Here is a 15,728-nt window from a genome sequence, read left to right on the forward strand (position 1 = left end):
AGAATAAAAAAAAAAAAAAAGGTAATTACAACTTTTATCTCACATTTGACTTTTTTTTCTTCATAATTGCATAACTCTCACAATTCCAAGTTGCAATAAACGTGTTTTGTTTCTGACACAGAATAAAAAAAAAAAAAAGGTAATTACAACTTTTTATCTCACATTTGACTTTTTTTTCTTCATAATTGCATAACTCTCACAATTCCAAGTTGCAATAAACGTGCAATTCTGAGAATTGCGAGAAAAGTCTGGATTGTGAGATAAAAAGTCACAATTACAGTTTTATTTTTTTATTCCATGGTGGAAATGGGCTTACATAATAAGCTGCTCTTAAGCACAATGAGTGTTTAAATGTACAACAAACTAAATGCTTTTTTTAAAAAAATGATAAAACATGTTTTAGAACGGTCAGGTTTTTCTCCAGTCTTGATGTCAAAACAAACAGATATTGAGTGTTTACATGCAAAATCACTAGGCTCTATCATGTAGGCTAAATGCCTTAAGGAGCATTTGCACAGCAATTAAAATGGTTGTGCATGACCCTTGTCACCAGAAATGAATTATTATTGGTAAAAACAAATGACTTCAGATGTCTACAAATCGCTATCAGTAAAATATGTAAGTAAAAAAAGTAAGGCTGCATTTATTTGATTAAAAATACAGTAAAAACTAATATTGTGAAATATTGTTACAATTTATTCATTTTGAATATATTTTAAAATGAAATGTATTCCTGTGATCAAAGCTGAATTTTCAGCATCATTACTCCAGTCTTCAGTGTCACATGATCCTTCAGAAATCATTCTAATACGCAGATTTGCTCTTCAAGAAACATGTGCTGCTTAATATTTTTGTGGAATGTTCCTATAGAATATAAAGTTTATATAAACATAAATAGAATTATTTTGTAACATGATCATTATCGTCTTTAATGCCACTTTTGATCAATTTAATGCATCCTTGCTGAATAATATATAAAAAATAAAAAATAAAAAAAAACTTACCCCAAACTTTTTAACAGTAGTGTACATACAAAAGTAAATTGTTGTTTAGCCAAGCATGTTCATAATTCTTTTTCCAAAAGATTAATTATAACGTTGGTTAAGTATCTGCTAAAAATGCCATTCAAATCTGAAACCAGCCGAAAGAAAAAAAAACACTTGCAAATATGAGAACAGTCTTCTTATAACAAGTCACTTTCAGATCTTATTTCAACAAGAAAATGTAAGAAAGAAAATAAAAGCCAATCAGCTTTAGCATTAACCATTATTATTTCTGAACATACAAAAAAGCGTGTACAGTCACAGTCTGAGCAAAGTTTGGTAACACAGACCAGAAGATGCTTTGGCAAGAGAAGTTTCTGACTACACCTGAAGCATGTCGGTTATGTATTCGCTTTGATAAATGACACTTTTAATCTCTGAAAACGTAGATGGTAGTCTAAAACATAAGAATGACTGGTATGATTAACTGCCAAACTCCCACAGTCCACTTCATTCACTGTACAGTTCAATCTCAGCGTGTTTAAGCATATGGCTACTTGGATTTTTACGCCGTTCTTTGACTTACAAGCACTGCTGTTAAAGCCTGGTTGTGCACACCCAAGCACTCATACAAAGATAAAGAGTCTATCATGTCTCAGAATTTCTTCTTGCTCTAAGCATGTGTCCAGGTCTGCGCTTCTCCTCAGGGGTCACTGGGCTCCATGTCGGGCAGCTGGGATGATGACGGAGGAGGAGGCGGGTCAGAGGAGGCGGAAACGGGGTCACCTGAGCCATACGTGTTCTGGAGAGAACGAGACACGTAATTCCAGTATTCCCTTCTAATGGTGTCCTTTTCCTCAGCCAGGAATTTACAAAGCTAAAAAACAAACAGGTGTGAAAGGGTGAGAACAATCAAGGCTCTTTTTCATCGATGGAGACAGCAGAGATGATTCGGGGGGGAGAAATGGAAAAGCATCAGGACATTGTAACGAGAACCAAAAAAGAGAAAAAAAATGGACGATAAACTCCAAGACACTGAGCGAACACTGTACATATTTCAGACAGTGTAAAACAACAGGGGAGTGGAAGTCTAAATGCAGCTCTGACATTTTCCCATGTAAAGAGTGCCTGCGTACAAGCAGTGAGACGGCCGGCTCCCTCTGAGCAGCAGTAAAAGCCTGTTCAGACCTTATGAAAGGAAATCTGCTGGTTACGCTCATCAATATTCTGCACTTCACAGCCTTACTGAAAGGTCAGCGGTCTGAGTTCTCCAGCTCGACCTGCTGAGGAATTCTCTAGAAGCACGGGAGAAACGAGCAGAATCCGCTCTAGAGCCTTTCGAGAATTGTAAGGCTTCCACAGTAGAACCCATGAGAACCATTTTAGAACTGTTCTAAGGGTTCCACTGTAGAAACCATTCCAAATATTTTAGAACTGTGTGAGTGTCCCACTGTAGAAATCATCAGAAATATTCTAGAACCATGTGAAGTCGCACAGAAGAACCTGGTAACCAGGTAAATTTAAGACATTTTAAAGACCCTTTTAAGACCAAGAAAATAAAATTTAAGGAATAAACAGAAGGGAACACAATACGCCAATATGGTCTCTTAAAGTGAATGTCTAGGGAGCAGATGAGTTATATTAGCAGCACTTCAGTTTGAAAGTACAACTTCCAACCAATCCATCACAACCACTAGAACACAAAAATCATTTTTCTGATCTCACGGCAAAAAAAGGGATGTTTGTCTAACGTATTTTTGTCTTGTTTTCCAGTGCAAATGCCTAAAGATTCTTAAATCAAGAAACATTTACTTGAGAAGCAAAATGACAGAAGTAGTCTTGTTTTATGAGAAACTGATCAAAATGAAGTGAGTTTAAACAAGAACAAATATCTGCCAATCGGCTCAGAAAAAAATATTGGTGGATATTTGTTCTTGTTTTAAGCATAAAATCACTTAATTTTGTTCAATTCTTCAAGACATTTTACATTTGCATCTCAAGTAAATCTATCTTGATTTAAGGATGTTCAGATATCTGTAAAAACAAATACTGAGGAAGGCCTTTTTATTTTTATTTTATTTATTTTTGTTATTTTGTATGCAACATTTAATGCCAGGATTTTATGAATTTAAGACTGTTCTGATTTGATTCTTTTTAAGGCCATAATTTGTGGAAGGGGTGAATTAAGACTTTTTAAGACCCACAGAAAACCTGATTTTATAAATGTTGTGAGGGTTTCACTGCAGATGGGTTCCACAAAAAAAAAAAAAAAAGACTTGAGGGTTACATCAAATAATCATTCAGAATCAGTGGCGGCTCGTGGATATTAAAATAGAGGAGGCACACTAAATTGTAGTCCCCTAGCTGAGGCGTTTTTTTTTAACTGCTTAATAAAAGCCTGCTTTTGGATACGTTTATGTAGGAAAACGACATTGTACGTATACAGCAAAACAATATATTTAAATTTTTACTTACCTATTACTTGAAGAAAAAAATCCATCCTCCTGTCCTTCTTAGCGGCAAATGTGTCTATGACTCTGTCGTAGAATACACCTGTCGTCTTTAATTCAGGCTGACTCCAGAGAAATTGTTGCCAAGTGTGACAGTTTTTCTTGTCCACAGTTACTGCGAAGATATGTTTTCACCCTCTTCAGGCCAGAGAAAGACCTTTCAGCAGACACAGTTGTTACAGGAATTGTTAGCATCAACTTAAGCAATCTGAACAGTTCTGGCAGGGTGCTATGCAAATCGTCCTGTATGATCATCTGAAGCAAGTCGCTCGGCACTTTATGGAAACGCTTCTCTTCATAGACCACAAGCAGTTCATTTTTCAACCTCCAACTGTCAAAGAAGGGGTACACTTAAAAGTGAGGCCAGTTCTGCATCAAGAAACCCCTTTGGTTTAGCAAAATCCGCAAATGCTGAAAAGTCCAGAAGTCGAAAAAAATTCAGACTTTTCATATCACTAAATCTCTCTGTCATCTGACATATAACTGCATCCATAATTTCATAGAACAGAGATCGATAAGAGTCAGTGACGCTTGGATCTTCACCCTGCTCGCTGCAGTGAAATCCTTCCTCATAGTCTCGCCAGCCGCGGCGGCGCCACTTCCTTCGGCCATCCTCGTGCCCAACAGCACGGACAGTGTTGTCATACGCGTCATTATCCCAGCCTGGTTCCGTCATGATTCGGTCAAAGACAATGTTCAGACTCTGGCGGCCCACTCATACAACTTGCGATGTCATATGTTTGACAAATTAACTTGGCCTCTGGGTTGTACTTCTGAATTACTTTCATTAACACTTCAGAAAGTGATTCGGCGTCTCTGTCGGCGCTAACGTCGTGGAAACCCAGAGTTCTCTCGCAAATAGCCCCACTGACATTCACATAACGGAGAATGACGGACAGCTGGCATTTACATGAGACATCGGTAGTGTCATCTGCTTGTATGGCAAAGAAATCAGTTGACTGAATTTCTTGATCTATTTCATTATTTACAACAGTGGCTATACTGTAAATTTTGTCATTTTGAATTGATTTTGAAGTACCTTTGAAAATGGTGGATGTTTTCAGATGCTCTGCAAGTGCTGGGTCAAACTCTGAAAAGGTTTCTAGAAGTTATACAAAATTTCCTTCGTTTTTACTTGTAGCAGACTCATTGTGACCACGAAATGCATGTTCTTGTTGGCCCAAATATAGAACCGCAATGATCAGTTTGCGCAAAAGATCACGGTTTTTCGCCACCTGCTCGTTATGCCTCATCGATTCTTACCTGCCCGAACAACTTCAGCTTAAAAGCGGAAGATATGTGGCTCCGAGACTTTGCATGTCTTTCCATAGCTCTTGCTAAATTCTTCATATCGTTGAAACCAGTCGTAATCCATAGATTGAATCCTCCAGTTGATTCGTCAAATAGAAGACAAGGCCAGCAGAAGAGTTTGTTCAAGTTCACTGAGCCTGTTAGCCACTCGGTTTTGCTAAATAATTCGTTTCTAAAACAGCGCGTTCGGCCGCATAATGAAGATTGTTTTATGTCCAGATTAGGCGTGGGTCTTCCTTCATTTTTTATTTTTAGCTGCTGCTCAAAGGGGAGCTTTGTAAATTTATTTGCGATAAAATATTCAATATCTCGTCCCTCCATATTTACTACATTCTAGGCGCCACAGAGTCATTCAAGCATATTACAACGTCATTTATGTCTCAACGGTGATTGGTTGATAAACCAAGGGAGGCTAGCCTCCTCTGTAAATTTTGTAAGCCATTAAAGGGGTCATATGATGCGCAGCGGTAAAACACAGGGGATTCCGACTTAAGTAATATTTTATAGTTTGCAATAGTGAAATTACAATTAAGAAATACACATTATGAAGACATTAAATATTATATTGAGATTTCATTAACATTAAATTGTAACTGCTACTATTACTATTTTTACACCTCAATTTTGCGTAGGCTGAGCCTCCCCTGACTCCCCTGACGAGCCGCCACTGTTCAGAATTATTCTAGAACTAATGTGAGCATTCCACTGTAGAACCCATCGGAATATTATTATTATTTTATTATATTATAACATTATTATTTTGTGGGAGTTTCACTGTAGAAGCCCTCAGAAACATTCAAGAACCATTTGAGGGTCACAATAAATAATAATTTAGAACCATGTGAGAGCTACAATGTCCGATTCTACAGAACCACTCTAGAATTATGTAGAATCCATTTCTCTACAGCTGTGAGGACTCTATGATAGATTCCTAAAAGATAAACTGAGGGTTAGAACTTAGGGTTACAAAATGAAATTGTTTCAAGAATCACACTCAGGGCATTTTCATTTGTAAATCATTTGCTTTGTTCTGAAACAGGGACTTAAATTGAATTTTCTTTTTGGTTATACACACATATACATTTTATGTATATTAGAGTGGGAAACCAGTTATGTGTGCATGTATGTATATATATATATAAATATATTAGAGTAGGAAGGCTTCACTCTTGTTTTGAATTACACAATATTTTAAGATTAAGCGGGGTTTTTTTTCTTTTTTTTTTTTTAAAGCAAACTAATGTGCTCACCCAGATAATCAGACACAGCTGCTTTTGAAGTAATGCATTTGCCATTATGAATTATACAGTTTGGTTCACTGGTCCATTGAGTCAAACTGCTTTCGCACCACAACTAGCCCGCTTCACAGATCATTTTCAATCTCCTTGTTCAGGCGATCTCGGATTGTTTTGGTGTGACTTTCGTGTTTATATATGCCAAAATGAACCAAACTAAGAGGGAAACGCACCAGGTTATGAAACAAACACTCCAAATGAGCCAGGTGTGAAAACGCCCTTAGAGAATACAATCAGGTCTAGAACTGTGCAACTCACTGAATACCATCCACCCCACACTACTATAAAAAGTTTCCTTTTTTGTCTGGCCACAAAACTATTCATTTCATATCCATGGACACTTTTCCTCTGAAAGCTTTCATATTCCTCATCTCATATGCGTGTGAGTCTGACTGCAGCTGAAAGGTTGAACCGTTTTTTTAACACATACACATGCACGTGGCCTCAATTTCAAAACAGAAAATCATTCTCAACTCCATCATCATCGCACCACAGGATGAGAAACCCACTGCAAAGAAATCTCATTAACCTCAACACAGAGACAACATCCGCACATTTGCAGAAGAAAACACAAGGCCTGTCACGGAGAAATACTCAAGAGATGAATAATACTTTCTCTGTCCTGATTTGCCTTCCTTTATGGAGGAGACAAGCTCTGTGACGTACAGAGGCAGTCATGTAATGTTTTATATTCATTTTGTTTATTGGTATGGAACCACAGATCAATTATTAATTAACATCTATTAAAGTTGTGTTGAGTTAATATTTAAAGAAAAGTGCTTTCAGCTAAAGACAGAATTCAAAAATCCCTAATTACCTTAATCACTGGTTGTGAATGATGTCTATTTTTGTACAAACCACCAAACTGTGAAATATTCATCAGATTCTATGAAATATACATATCAGTAAGTGAACCTACAAGCTAAAAGAGATGAAACAATCACTACACCAAAGGATTAAACCACGTATTCTTTATGAGAACACTTTACATGTGATACGGGCTAATGAAATATTTATGAAAAAAAAAAACACAGCGTTTGAGTGTTATCCATCATAAATTGCTTCTAACGGAGTTCAGATCTTACAGTAATGTTGCACATGGGCACATGATGTAAGTTTTGTGAAGTTTTACAACATCAGTTCTGCTTTATTAATGCTTTGATGATTATTTAATGATTTAAACCACAATAAATACTGTTATTTACCTTAAAGGGGTCATATGATGCGATTTCAATTTTTCCTTTTATTTATTGCGGTTATTCATACAAAACTGAAACTATGTTTACATGCAAATGAATATCAATATTTGGTCATACTCTGATGTATGCGTGATGTAAATGCATTATTTAACACAACTGCCATATGACTGTATACAAATGAGTAGCAGAGAAAACGTGCATATAGTTTATTTGGAAAATTTTGATTACTTGGTATATTCAAACCTTTGAAGACCTTTGTGTCTTTTTCAGAAAAAAAGCTTACAGGAACAGTTCACCCAAAAATGAAGATGTACTCACCTTCAGGCCATCCAAGATGTAGACGAGTTTGTTTCCTCATTGGAACAGATTTGTGGAAATGTAGCATTACATCACTTTCTCACCAATGGATCCTCTGCAGTGAATGGGTGCCGCCAGAATGAGAGTCCAAACAGCTGATAAAAACATTACAATAATCCACAAGTGATCGACATGACTTCAGTCCATCAATCTTGTGCAGTGAAAAGCTGCACGTTTGTAGGAAACAAATCCATCATTGAGGCATTTTAACTTTAAGCCATTGCTTCCAGCCATAAAAATACAAGTCCATAATCCATAATAATGCATCCTGCAGTGAAAAATCCATCCCCTGTTGTCCTCTCACATCAAAATCCACCCACATATTTCTTTAGAACTATTACAGACATTTTTCACTCGTAAACTGTGCATATTTCTCTTTCTTATTTATCTTAGACTTTTTCACTGGAGGAAGCAATATCTTGGATAGAGGACTTGCATTTTAGGCCAGTGCAAAGGTTTATGTTAAAAATGTCTTGATGGATTTGTTCCATACAAACACTTTTGCTTCACAAGACTGATGGACTGGAGTCGTGTGGATTGCTTGTGGATTATTGTGATGTTTTTATCAGCTGTTTGGACTCTCATTCTGACGGCACCCATTCACTGCAGAGGATCCATTGGTGAGCAAGTGATGTAATGCTACATTTCTCCAAATCTGTTCCTATGAAGAAATAAACTCATCTACATCTTCGATGGCCTGAGGGTAAGTACATTTTCAGCAAATTTTCCTTTTTGGCTGAATTATTTCTTTATGCATCTTACTCTGAAAACGATCTTCATATAAACATGACTACTGTTTTCTCTATGTGCAAACTCACAGCTCACCTCCAAAGCCTTGTTGAACATCTCTTGCTGGTCGTAGCTGGAGCTGTTGGTCTCCAGAGCATCTTCGTAGAGGTCGACCAGGAAGGCGGTGAGATATGGAGAACTGCATGTGTCCTGAAGCTCCGTCACCTGTTCCAGCAGTCCAGGAAACGAGGACAGCCCACCATCCTGTAGGATCCTGAGTCACAGAACAGATGCTTTGAGACAAATCACAATATATATGCAATGTTTAAATTCATGCAAATATTATACATATTTATTTCCAATTATTTATTTATTACATATAAATTTTTTTCCAAGCATGAGCAACAATAATGGTGATGCTTGCCTTGGCAAACACTGTTAATGATCCATGTTATGTTTTTGCCAGTATATAGTCATAAACATTCAGTCAGGCTCTTCAATGAAAACTGTGTTTGTGTGTTCTGTGGTGAGCATCTGCCATCTGCTGGTCGTATGTTTGAAAGTACAATCCACAGAAAATTGGTTGACTTTAACAGGCTGTTTATATCTGTTTGCAGCACCCACCCATTTAAATAGTTCCAAGCGCTCTCGTTGTGAGGAGCTTTCTTTATTTGTTTCAGGGTGTACCTAAAGAGAGAAAGACAGACAGAAAGGGAAAGAGAGGCACTGAATGGTTTTAATTGGTCATATTTGCTTTTCAGTAACAAATAATAATCTTAATATGTACATTCTACAGAAACAGTTTCTTTAAAAGCAGGTGGAACCAGATAAACATTCACATGTTGGATGTCATGTTACACAACAAACAACCACACTAGCGTGTTCTTCAGATAAGCAGCTTTAAGTAATTCATATGAGCAGCACTGTGACTCTCTAGTAATATGTTAAGCATTTTATATGATGTAAATTTGTATTAATGTTAATGAAAGGCACTGTTATAGAACTAGGAACTATTATTATAGCCTGTTTCCATAAATTAAAAAAAAATAATAATTGCAATTTTTATCTCAAAATTATTTTCTATGGCAATTCTGAGTTTATATCTCACAATTCTGCCTTTTTTACTCACAATTCTGACTCTTTTTCTTTCAATTAATCAATATAAATTCAGAATTGCACAATATAAACTTGCAATTCTGAGAAAAAAATCTGAATTGTGAAATATAAACTTGCAATTACCCTTTTTTTTTTTCCATGCCGGAAAAAAACAACAAAAAAAACAACAACAGAATTGCGAGATGTAAAGTCAGAATTATGAGAAGTAAACTTTGAATTGTGAGGGGGGTGGGAAAGTCAGAATTCTGATTTTCTATCTTGCAATTCTCAGGTTATATCTCGCAATTACAACTTTTTTTCTCAGAATTGTGAGAAAAATCTGAACTCAACTTTTCGTTATTGTAATTTTTCTGTAAAACTTTGAAAGCCTGAGAAACGTGACATAAGAGTAAAAACAAAGGATAACCAAAACAAAAATTTAATTCAAGGCCAATTTTTATAACTTCATGTGATCATTTGTATATTTGCAAAGCTTTTTAGAGCAAAAAGGCTCTGATTTGGTAATGAATGAGACTCACTGCACTTCTCTGTCGAGGATGGATGAGTCGGAGTATCCACTGGTGTGATTAATGACAAAGTGTCTCTGATTCCAGGCAGAGTTATTCCTCACGTCCTCCTCTAATAGTTCCTCCACATACTCCAGCTCTCCATCCCACAGTTTATACTCCTGTGACACACAGAGATGGACCATGAACATGCATGCAGATCAGCAAACAGTTACACAGCACACTGGATCTGGATCTGTACCTGCATGACCCACTGTCTGTGCTGCCATGCGTGGTAGTTCTTGGCATCTTGACTAAGAATTTCTGCTACAAACTGCAGCTCTTCAGACGGGTCGTTCAGCCACTCCACCACCATCCGCCTGTGATGCCTGCAGATTTGCACAAATAGTTTAATAATCAATAATAAATAACAGGGCTTGATTTGTATGTATTTAATGTACTTATAGTTTTTTATTAATATTTTGAATCTGTTTTTATTCTTAAATTTTCCATTTTTAATTTTCTTTGTGTGTGTGTGTGTTTGTCATTTTTAGTAGTTTGTGTGTATGGGGGGGGGGTCTATATAGGTTTTATTAATTTTTATTTCAGTTTTAGCTTTAGTTATTTTAGTACATCAAGTTGAACTAAATTAAAATGAGAACTGGCAATTAGCTGAAATAAAAAAGTTTATTGTATTTTATTATATTTCAGCTAACATTTATTTTATTTTAAATAACAAAAGTTTTTAATGTAAAAAAAAAAAAAACTTCTAAACATCAAACATTTATAATGCTTATTAATATTAGTGATGTTTGCTAAGGAAAGCATCGCTTTTACTCAAACTTCACACTTATTTGTATCAAGAGGTTGAGGTAGACTTACCAGACTTGGTAGTTCTTGGGCTGATCCTCAATGATGGCTGTGATATACTTCATCTCTTCTCTCAGGTCTTTATCTAGAGCCTGCAGTAAAACTCTCCTGTAGTGCCTACAGACATCAAACACCACACTTTCATGTAGGATGCAAGTGACCTGCACTGACTTTGTAACTTTTTGCAGACCAAAGCAACCAGAAGACTTGCTGATTTTTAAATCTGTAGCCACTGCAGACTTAGTGTATGTGTTATGATTGTTTTGGAAAGAAATTGATAGGATGCATTAAAGCTGATCAAAGGTGACAGTAAAGACATTTATAATGTTACAAAGTTTTCTATTTCAATTAAATGCTGTTTTTTAAACTTTCTATTCATCAAAGAACTCTAAAAAAAATTATAAAAATAATAAATAAGCAGCAAATCAGCATATTAGAATGATTTCTGAAGGATCATGTGACACTGAAGACTGGAGTAATGATGCTGAAAATTCAGCTTTGCATCACAGGAATAAATTACTTTTAAAAATGTATTAAAATAGAAAATAAATATTTTAAATGGTAATAATATTTCACAATAACTCTTTTTTTTTTTTTTTTTACTGTATTTTTGATCAAATATATGCAGACTTGTTAAGCATAAATATTTAAAAAATCTTACCAAACACAAACTTTTGAATGGTAGTGCATGAGGTTTGCCATTAAAAAAATCACCAGGACCTAACATATTCACATTTATATGTTCATTTAAATATCCGCTATCTCACCATACTGTGTAATTTGCAGCATTGAGGTCGATGGCTTCAGTGGTCAATGCAAACGCTCTCTCACTCTTCTCATCATTCTGCAGGAGCGCTCTGAACATGTCAAACACGTCTGTGACTGCAGATGAAAAGTGTTCAACATGTTTGTCTTAACAAACGAACAACTGATAACATACAGTGAGTAAAACAAACCCTGACAGCATGACTGGGTCTTGTATCGCACTGAATTGGTTTATTTTGTGATAATTACTGCTGACTGTACATTATCCCATTAACTGCATGATTACTTAAATAAATGAGCATGAAACAGAGCAATGGATGAGTTGTGGAGGAGAAAAGAGTGTGGAGTGATACGAGAGACATGAAAGAACTGAGAAATCAATGGTCTGAGACGATAATAATGTGTGATACTAAAAAAGAACTGTTGTTGGTTCAAGCTTTATTGAATAAAAGACACTTACATTTCTCTGAATAAGCTATTTTCACGACAGGGTTTGGTCCATCATCTTGAGGAACGGGTTCTAGATCGGCCCACTCTTTTCTGTCCCTAAAATAGAAAACAAGCACATTAAATAACAGTTTATAGAATTGCTAGTTAAATGGTCCAGGCATTTCACCAAGACTTCATAAAATGAACCTCTTTTGAATTAAGAAAGCCAAATTTCTAGTGCACAAACAAGTGATTTAGTTCATATGCATCTCTTGAATGTGATATTACTCAAGATGACATTTATATCACAGAGTATCAGCATTAAACTATCGAGTCAACAGAACGAATCAATAAAGAAAAAGGTTCATATGAATCGCTTAATTCTCAAAGACTTCTGACAGTCTTATTTAGTTCATTTGAATCAACCAGAAAATGGGTGATGGCATCTATAACAGCTTTTTGGGCATATTACATTAGGCTCAATGATCTGGATTCATCTCATGTGACTCAACCACTTAGAATGAATGAGTCAATGGCAAAAAATTACCCTCAGAAAACATCTTCTGTATGGTGGTACCTGGTAACTATTAAACAGACTTTTCCTGATCAGGATTTAAAAGACCTTCTTTAGCCCAGGATTACTTCTTCAGATGTGAATCACTCAGAAAACGAAAACTGCCATAAGAAAATATCTAATCTAGTGTTAAATTGGGATGAAAAGACTCCTTTAGTTCTGCTCTGTCTGGATTACACAGATTGTTATCATCCTGTTCAATTCTCTTGATTCAGTTCATATGAATCAGTTTGACGTATTGATTCAGCTCACGTGATTCTCTCAGAGAGCCAACATCAAAACACATCTGTAGTGATTAGAGTGTTTACCAAGGATTACCCTATTAACTTAAACTTACTCAAGATTTTTAAGGCATTTTTAATTCACATCTTGAATACGCTCCTGATTCAGTTCATGTAAATCACTCATATAAAACAAGCTAATACAGCTGCCTGCACACTGAAGTGCATTGCTTGTATGTCTAAAACGTTATTAAAAGCGGATGTCCCACATAATAATGAGGAGATTAAATAACCATCTCTTACTGAAGTGATTAGCCGCACACACACACTCATTCACCGTTATCATGCTAAGTGAGCTAGCTGCTAAACTCACCGGTAGAAGATATAACCTCCTTTAACAGGCTCCTCATATTCCATCTCCGCCTCCTCTACAGTGTTCTCCTCTTCTACTCCGTCCTCCTCCAAATCCTCCGCCACGGAGTTGGAAATTTCTTCAACAGAAGACATTATAGAAACTGCACCTGGATAAATTAACCGTGCAGATGGAGAACTGAGCTGACAGACGCGTGAAGACAGAGACACGTTTGATCAAGAATGGTTTCAAAATAAAAGCCTGTCAAAGTCGAGTAGAACAGAAACAGGACAGCACTAGGCAGAAAACACGGTGAAATGTAGAAATGTAGGAAATAATGGTGAAAACAAAAGTACAATATTATAAAACAATGTAATCTAATCTAATCAATAAATAAATCTAATATTATACATTTATTAATACACACGTGCGCGCACACACACACTTTATATCAATTATACTGTGTATGTATGTTCATATTATTAGTTTAAATTAATTCCAGTTGTTTTTTCTTTTCATTTATTTTTATTTCATTTTATTATTCATTTTCCCCATTATTTTTATTAAAACACACACAAATTATAAATGATATGTAATATAATTTAGATTTTATATATTTATTTTAATACATATTTTGTGTGCGTATAATATATATATATATATACACATACACACTTTAAACATATATATTTATATTCAAATTCATTCCCGTTATTTTTATTTTTTTACACAGACACACAATACTGAAAAAAAAAAAATGATACATTTGCAAATATATTGTATTTTATTACTTATAAAATGTATTATATATATAAATATATTTAATATACTATATATTGCAATACAATTGTTTCAGTTTAAAGGGGTCAGTTTAAAACACTCTTTGGAGTGTTACAAGCTCTTGGTGCATAAAGAAGATCTGTAAAGTTGCAAAGACTAAAGTCTCAAATCCAAAGAGATATTCTTTATAAAAGTTAAGAGTCAACCACACCTACCTAAAACAGCTCGTTCTAACACGCCCCCACATACCTACGTCACTATCTGGGAAGATTTGCATAACACCGCCCAAATGTTCACACAAAGAAAGAAGGAGTAACTTTTATTCTCGCTGTAATATTGAAAAGTGAAAAGTGAAAAAGTGAAAAGTGACGTGACATGTGGCCAAGTATGGTGACCCATACTCATTCTGGATGTTTACATTTTTTTTATTTTTTTTTTTTATTCATGATAATTGATACATGGATTTTAGTTAGTAAAAACTATCAAAAACAGTTAAACATAGAAAATAGATATTCATACAAAGACATAAGATGTTTTGCTAATCACAGAGCACCAGTTAAGGCCTTTTAACAGCAAGTGCCATTGTTTGAGAATATTCTACTGAATTACTGCTTGCCATTGCCATTGATGGGAAGCTTCTTGAAGTTTTCACACTCCAGGAGGGCTTTGATTTTGGGACGGGCAGCAATCTTATCCACATAGCTCTTGAGAGCTGGGAAGGAGTCCAGAGAGGCAGAGCAAAGGACTTTATGATTCAGCAGAAGGTCGAACAGGTTATAGTCAGCAAATGAGATCTGGGAGGAGATTTGAAACATGGGTGGCAGTCAGAATTAATGTACTAAATAACATCCGTTACTCTTCTGGTGTCTGTGCTGGATTTCTCACCTGATCACCAACTAGGAATCCAGATTTGCTTTTGGACAGAATAGATTCAAATGGTTTGAGGTGGTTGGGCAGATCTTTGCAGTATGCTTCTTTACCAGTCTTAAAAAAAAAGATAAGGTTGTTTATGTCATTCTCGAGTTGTCGGGGGCGTGGCTACGGTTGCCAACTTCAGAAAAGGATAAATCATAGACTGTATAAAAACAGTATGTATATAGACCTAGTACTATATGACATTCATTGGTCATTTTGTGTTTCAAGAATGAGGTCCAAGGTTAAGAATACAACAACAGTGAAAAGACAACTTCCCTTATTGATCACGTCTTCCCTCAGGTAGAAGTGGCTGGATGTTGGACTCATGAAAAATAATCACGTTGTTTGCATTTGTAAAAACGGCTATGTTCACTAATCAAACACTTGTCCAAAAAGAATGATTAATTCACTGTTTAGATTTTGTTATTCGTGGTCTAGGTGGTACATATGGCATATGCCTTAAATACGGGACAATCTTGATGCCCTAAATACGGGACGATTAACACGCACGCATTCACTCTCACACAGATGCAGGAAAAGAGAGGAATGAGAGAGATATCTTGTTTTATTACTTGTATTGCAGTGACTACCAGTGCATCTTTTTGTTGATCTCAGAGGAGCTTGTTACTCAATCCACCTGGGTAACAGGTTTTAGCACTGCATGGAGATTAGGCTACAACTAACCAGATGTAGGCTAAACAAATAGGGTTTGGCTCTACAGTCTACAAGAGTTCAGTCTGATGAGTCAAAATATATATTTTTATTTATTTATATTATTTATATATAAATAATATATATATATTATTTTATTTATATATAAATATACTTTTGAGTAAA

At 35.6% G+C, this 15,728-nt stretch overlaps 2 protein-coding genes across 2 annotated transcripts; both read right to left on the reverse strand.

Annotated features, from left to right (window-relative positions):
* Positions 1-1,007: 1,007 nt before the first annotated feature.
* LOC107710485 (protein farnesyltransferase/geranylgeranyltransferase type-1 subunit alpha-like) lies at positions 1,008-13,427 on the reverse strand. The gene is made up of 9 exons (XM_016515274.1): positions 13,218-13,427; positions 12,081-12,166; positions 11,623-11,737; positions 10,868-10,972; positions 10,248-10,374; positions 10,019-10,167; positions 9,009-9,071; positions 8,481-8,658; positions 1,008-1,860 (listed from the first exon to the last, which is right to left on the reverse strand). Exons 1-9 carry the CDS (start codon positions 13,349-13,351, stop codon positions 1,687-1,689), a joined length of 1,131 nt encoding a protein of 376 aa, XP_016370760.1. The 5' UTR covers positions 13,352-13,427; the 3' UTR covers positions 1,008-1,686.
* Positions 13,428-14,380: 953 nt separating this feature from the next.
* LOC107710458 (glutathione S-transferase P-like) lies at positions 14,381-15,014 on the reverse strand (the record flags this gene model as incomplete). The annotated part of the gene is made up of 2 exons (XM_016515225.1): positions 14,381-14,770; positions 14,862-15,014. Coding segments are annotated over 2 exons (342 nt in total), but the record flags the coding sequence as incomplete, so codon positions are not given.
* Positions 15,015-15,728: the final 714 nt, after the last annotated feature.

The sequence above is a fragment of the Sinocyclocheilus rhinocerous genome, unplaced genomic scaffold (assembly GCF_001515625.1).
Source record: "Sinocyclocheilus rhinocerous isolate Xijiao unplaced genomic scaffold, SAMN03320098_v1.1 scaffold297, whole genome shotgun sequence".
Classification (NCBI taxonomy): domain Eukaryota; kingdom Metazoa; phylum Chordata; class Actinopteri; order Cypriniformes; family Cyprinidae; genus Sinocyclocheilus; species Sinocyclocheilus rhinocerous.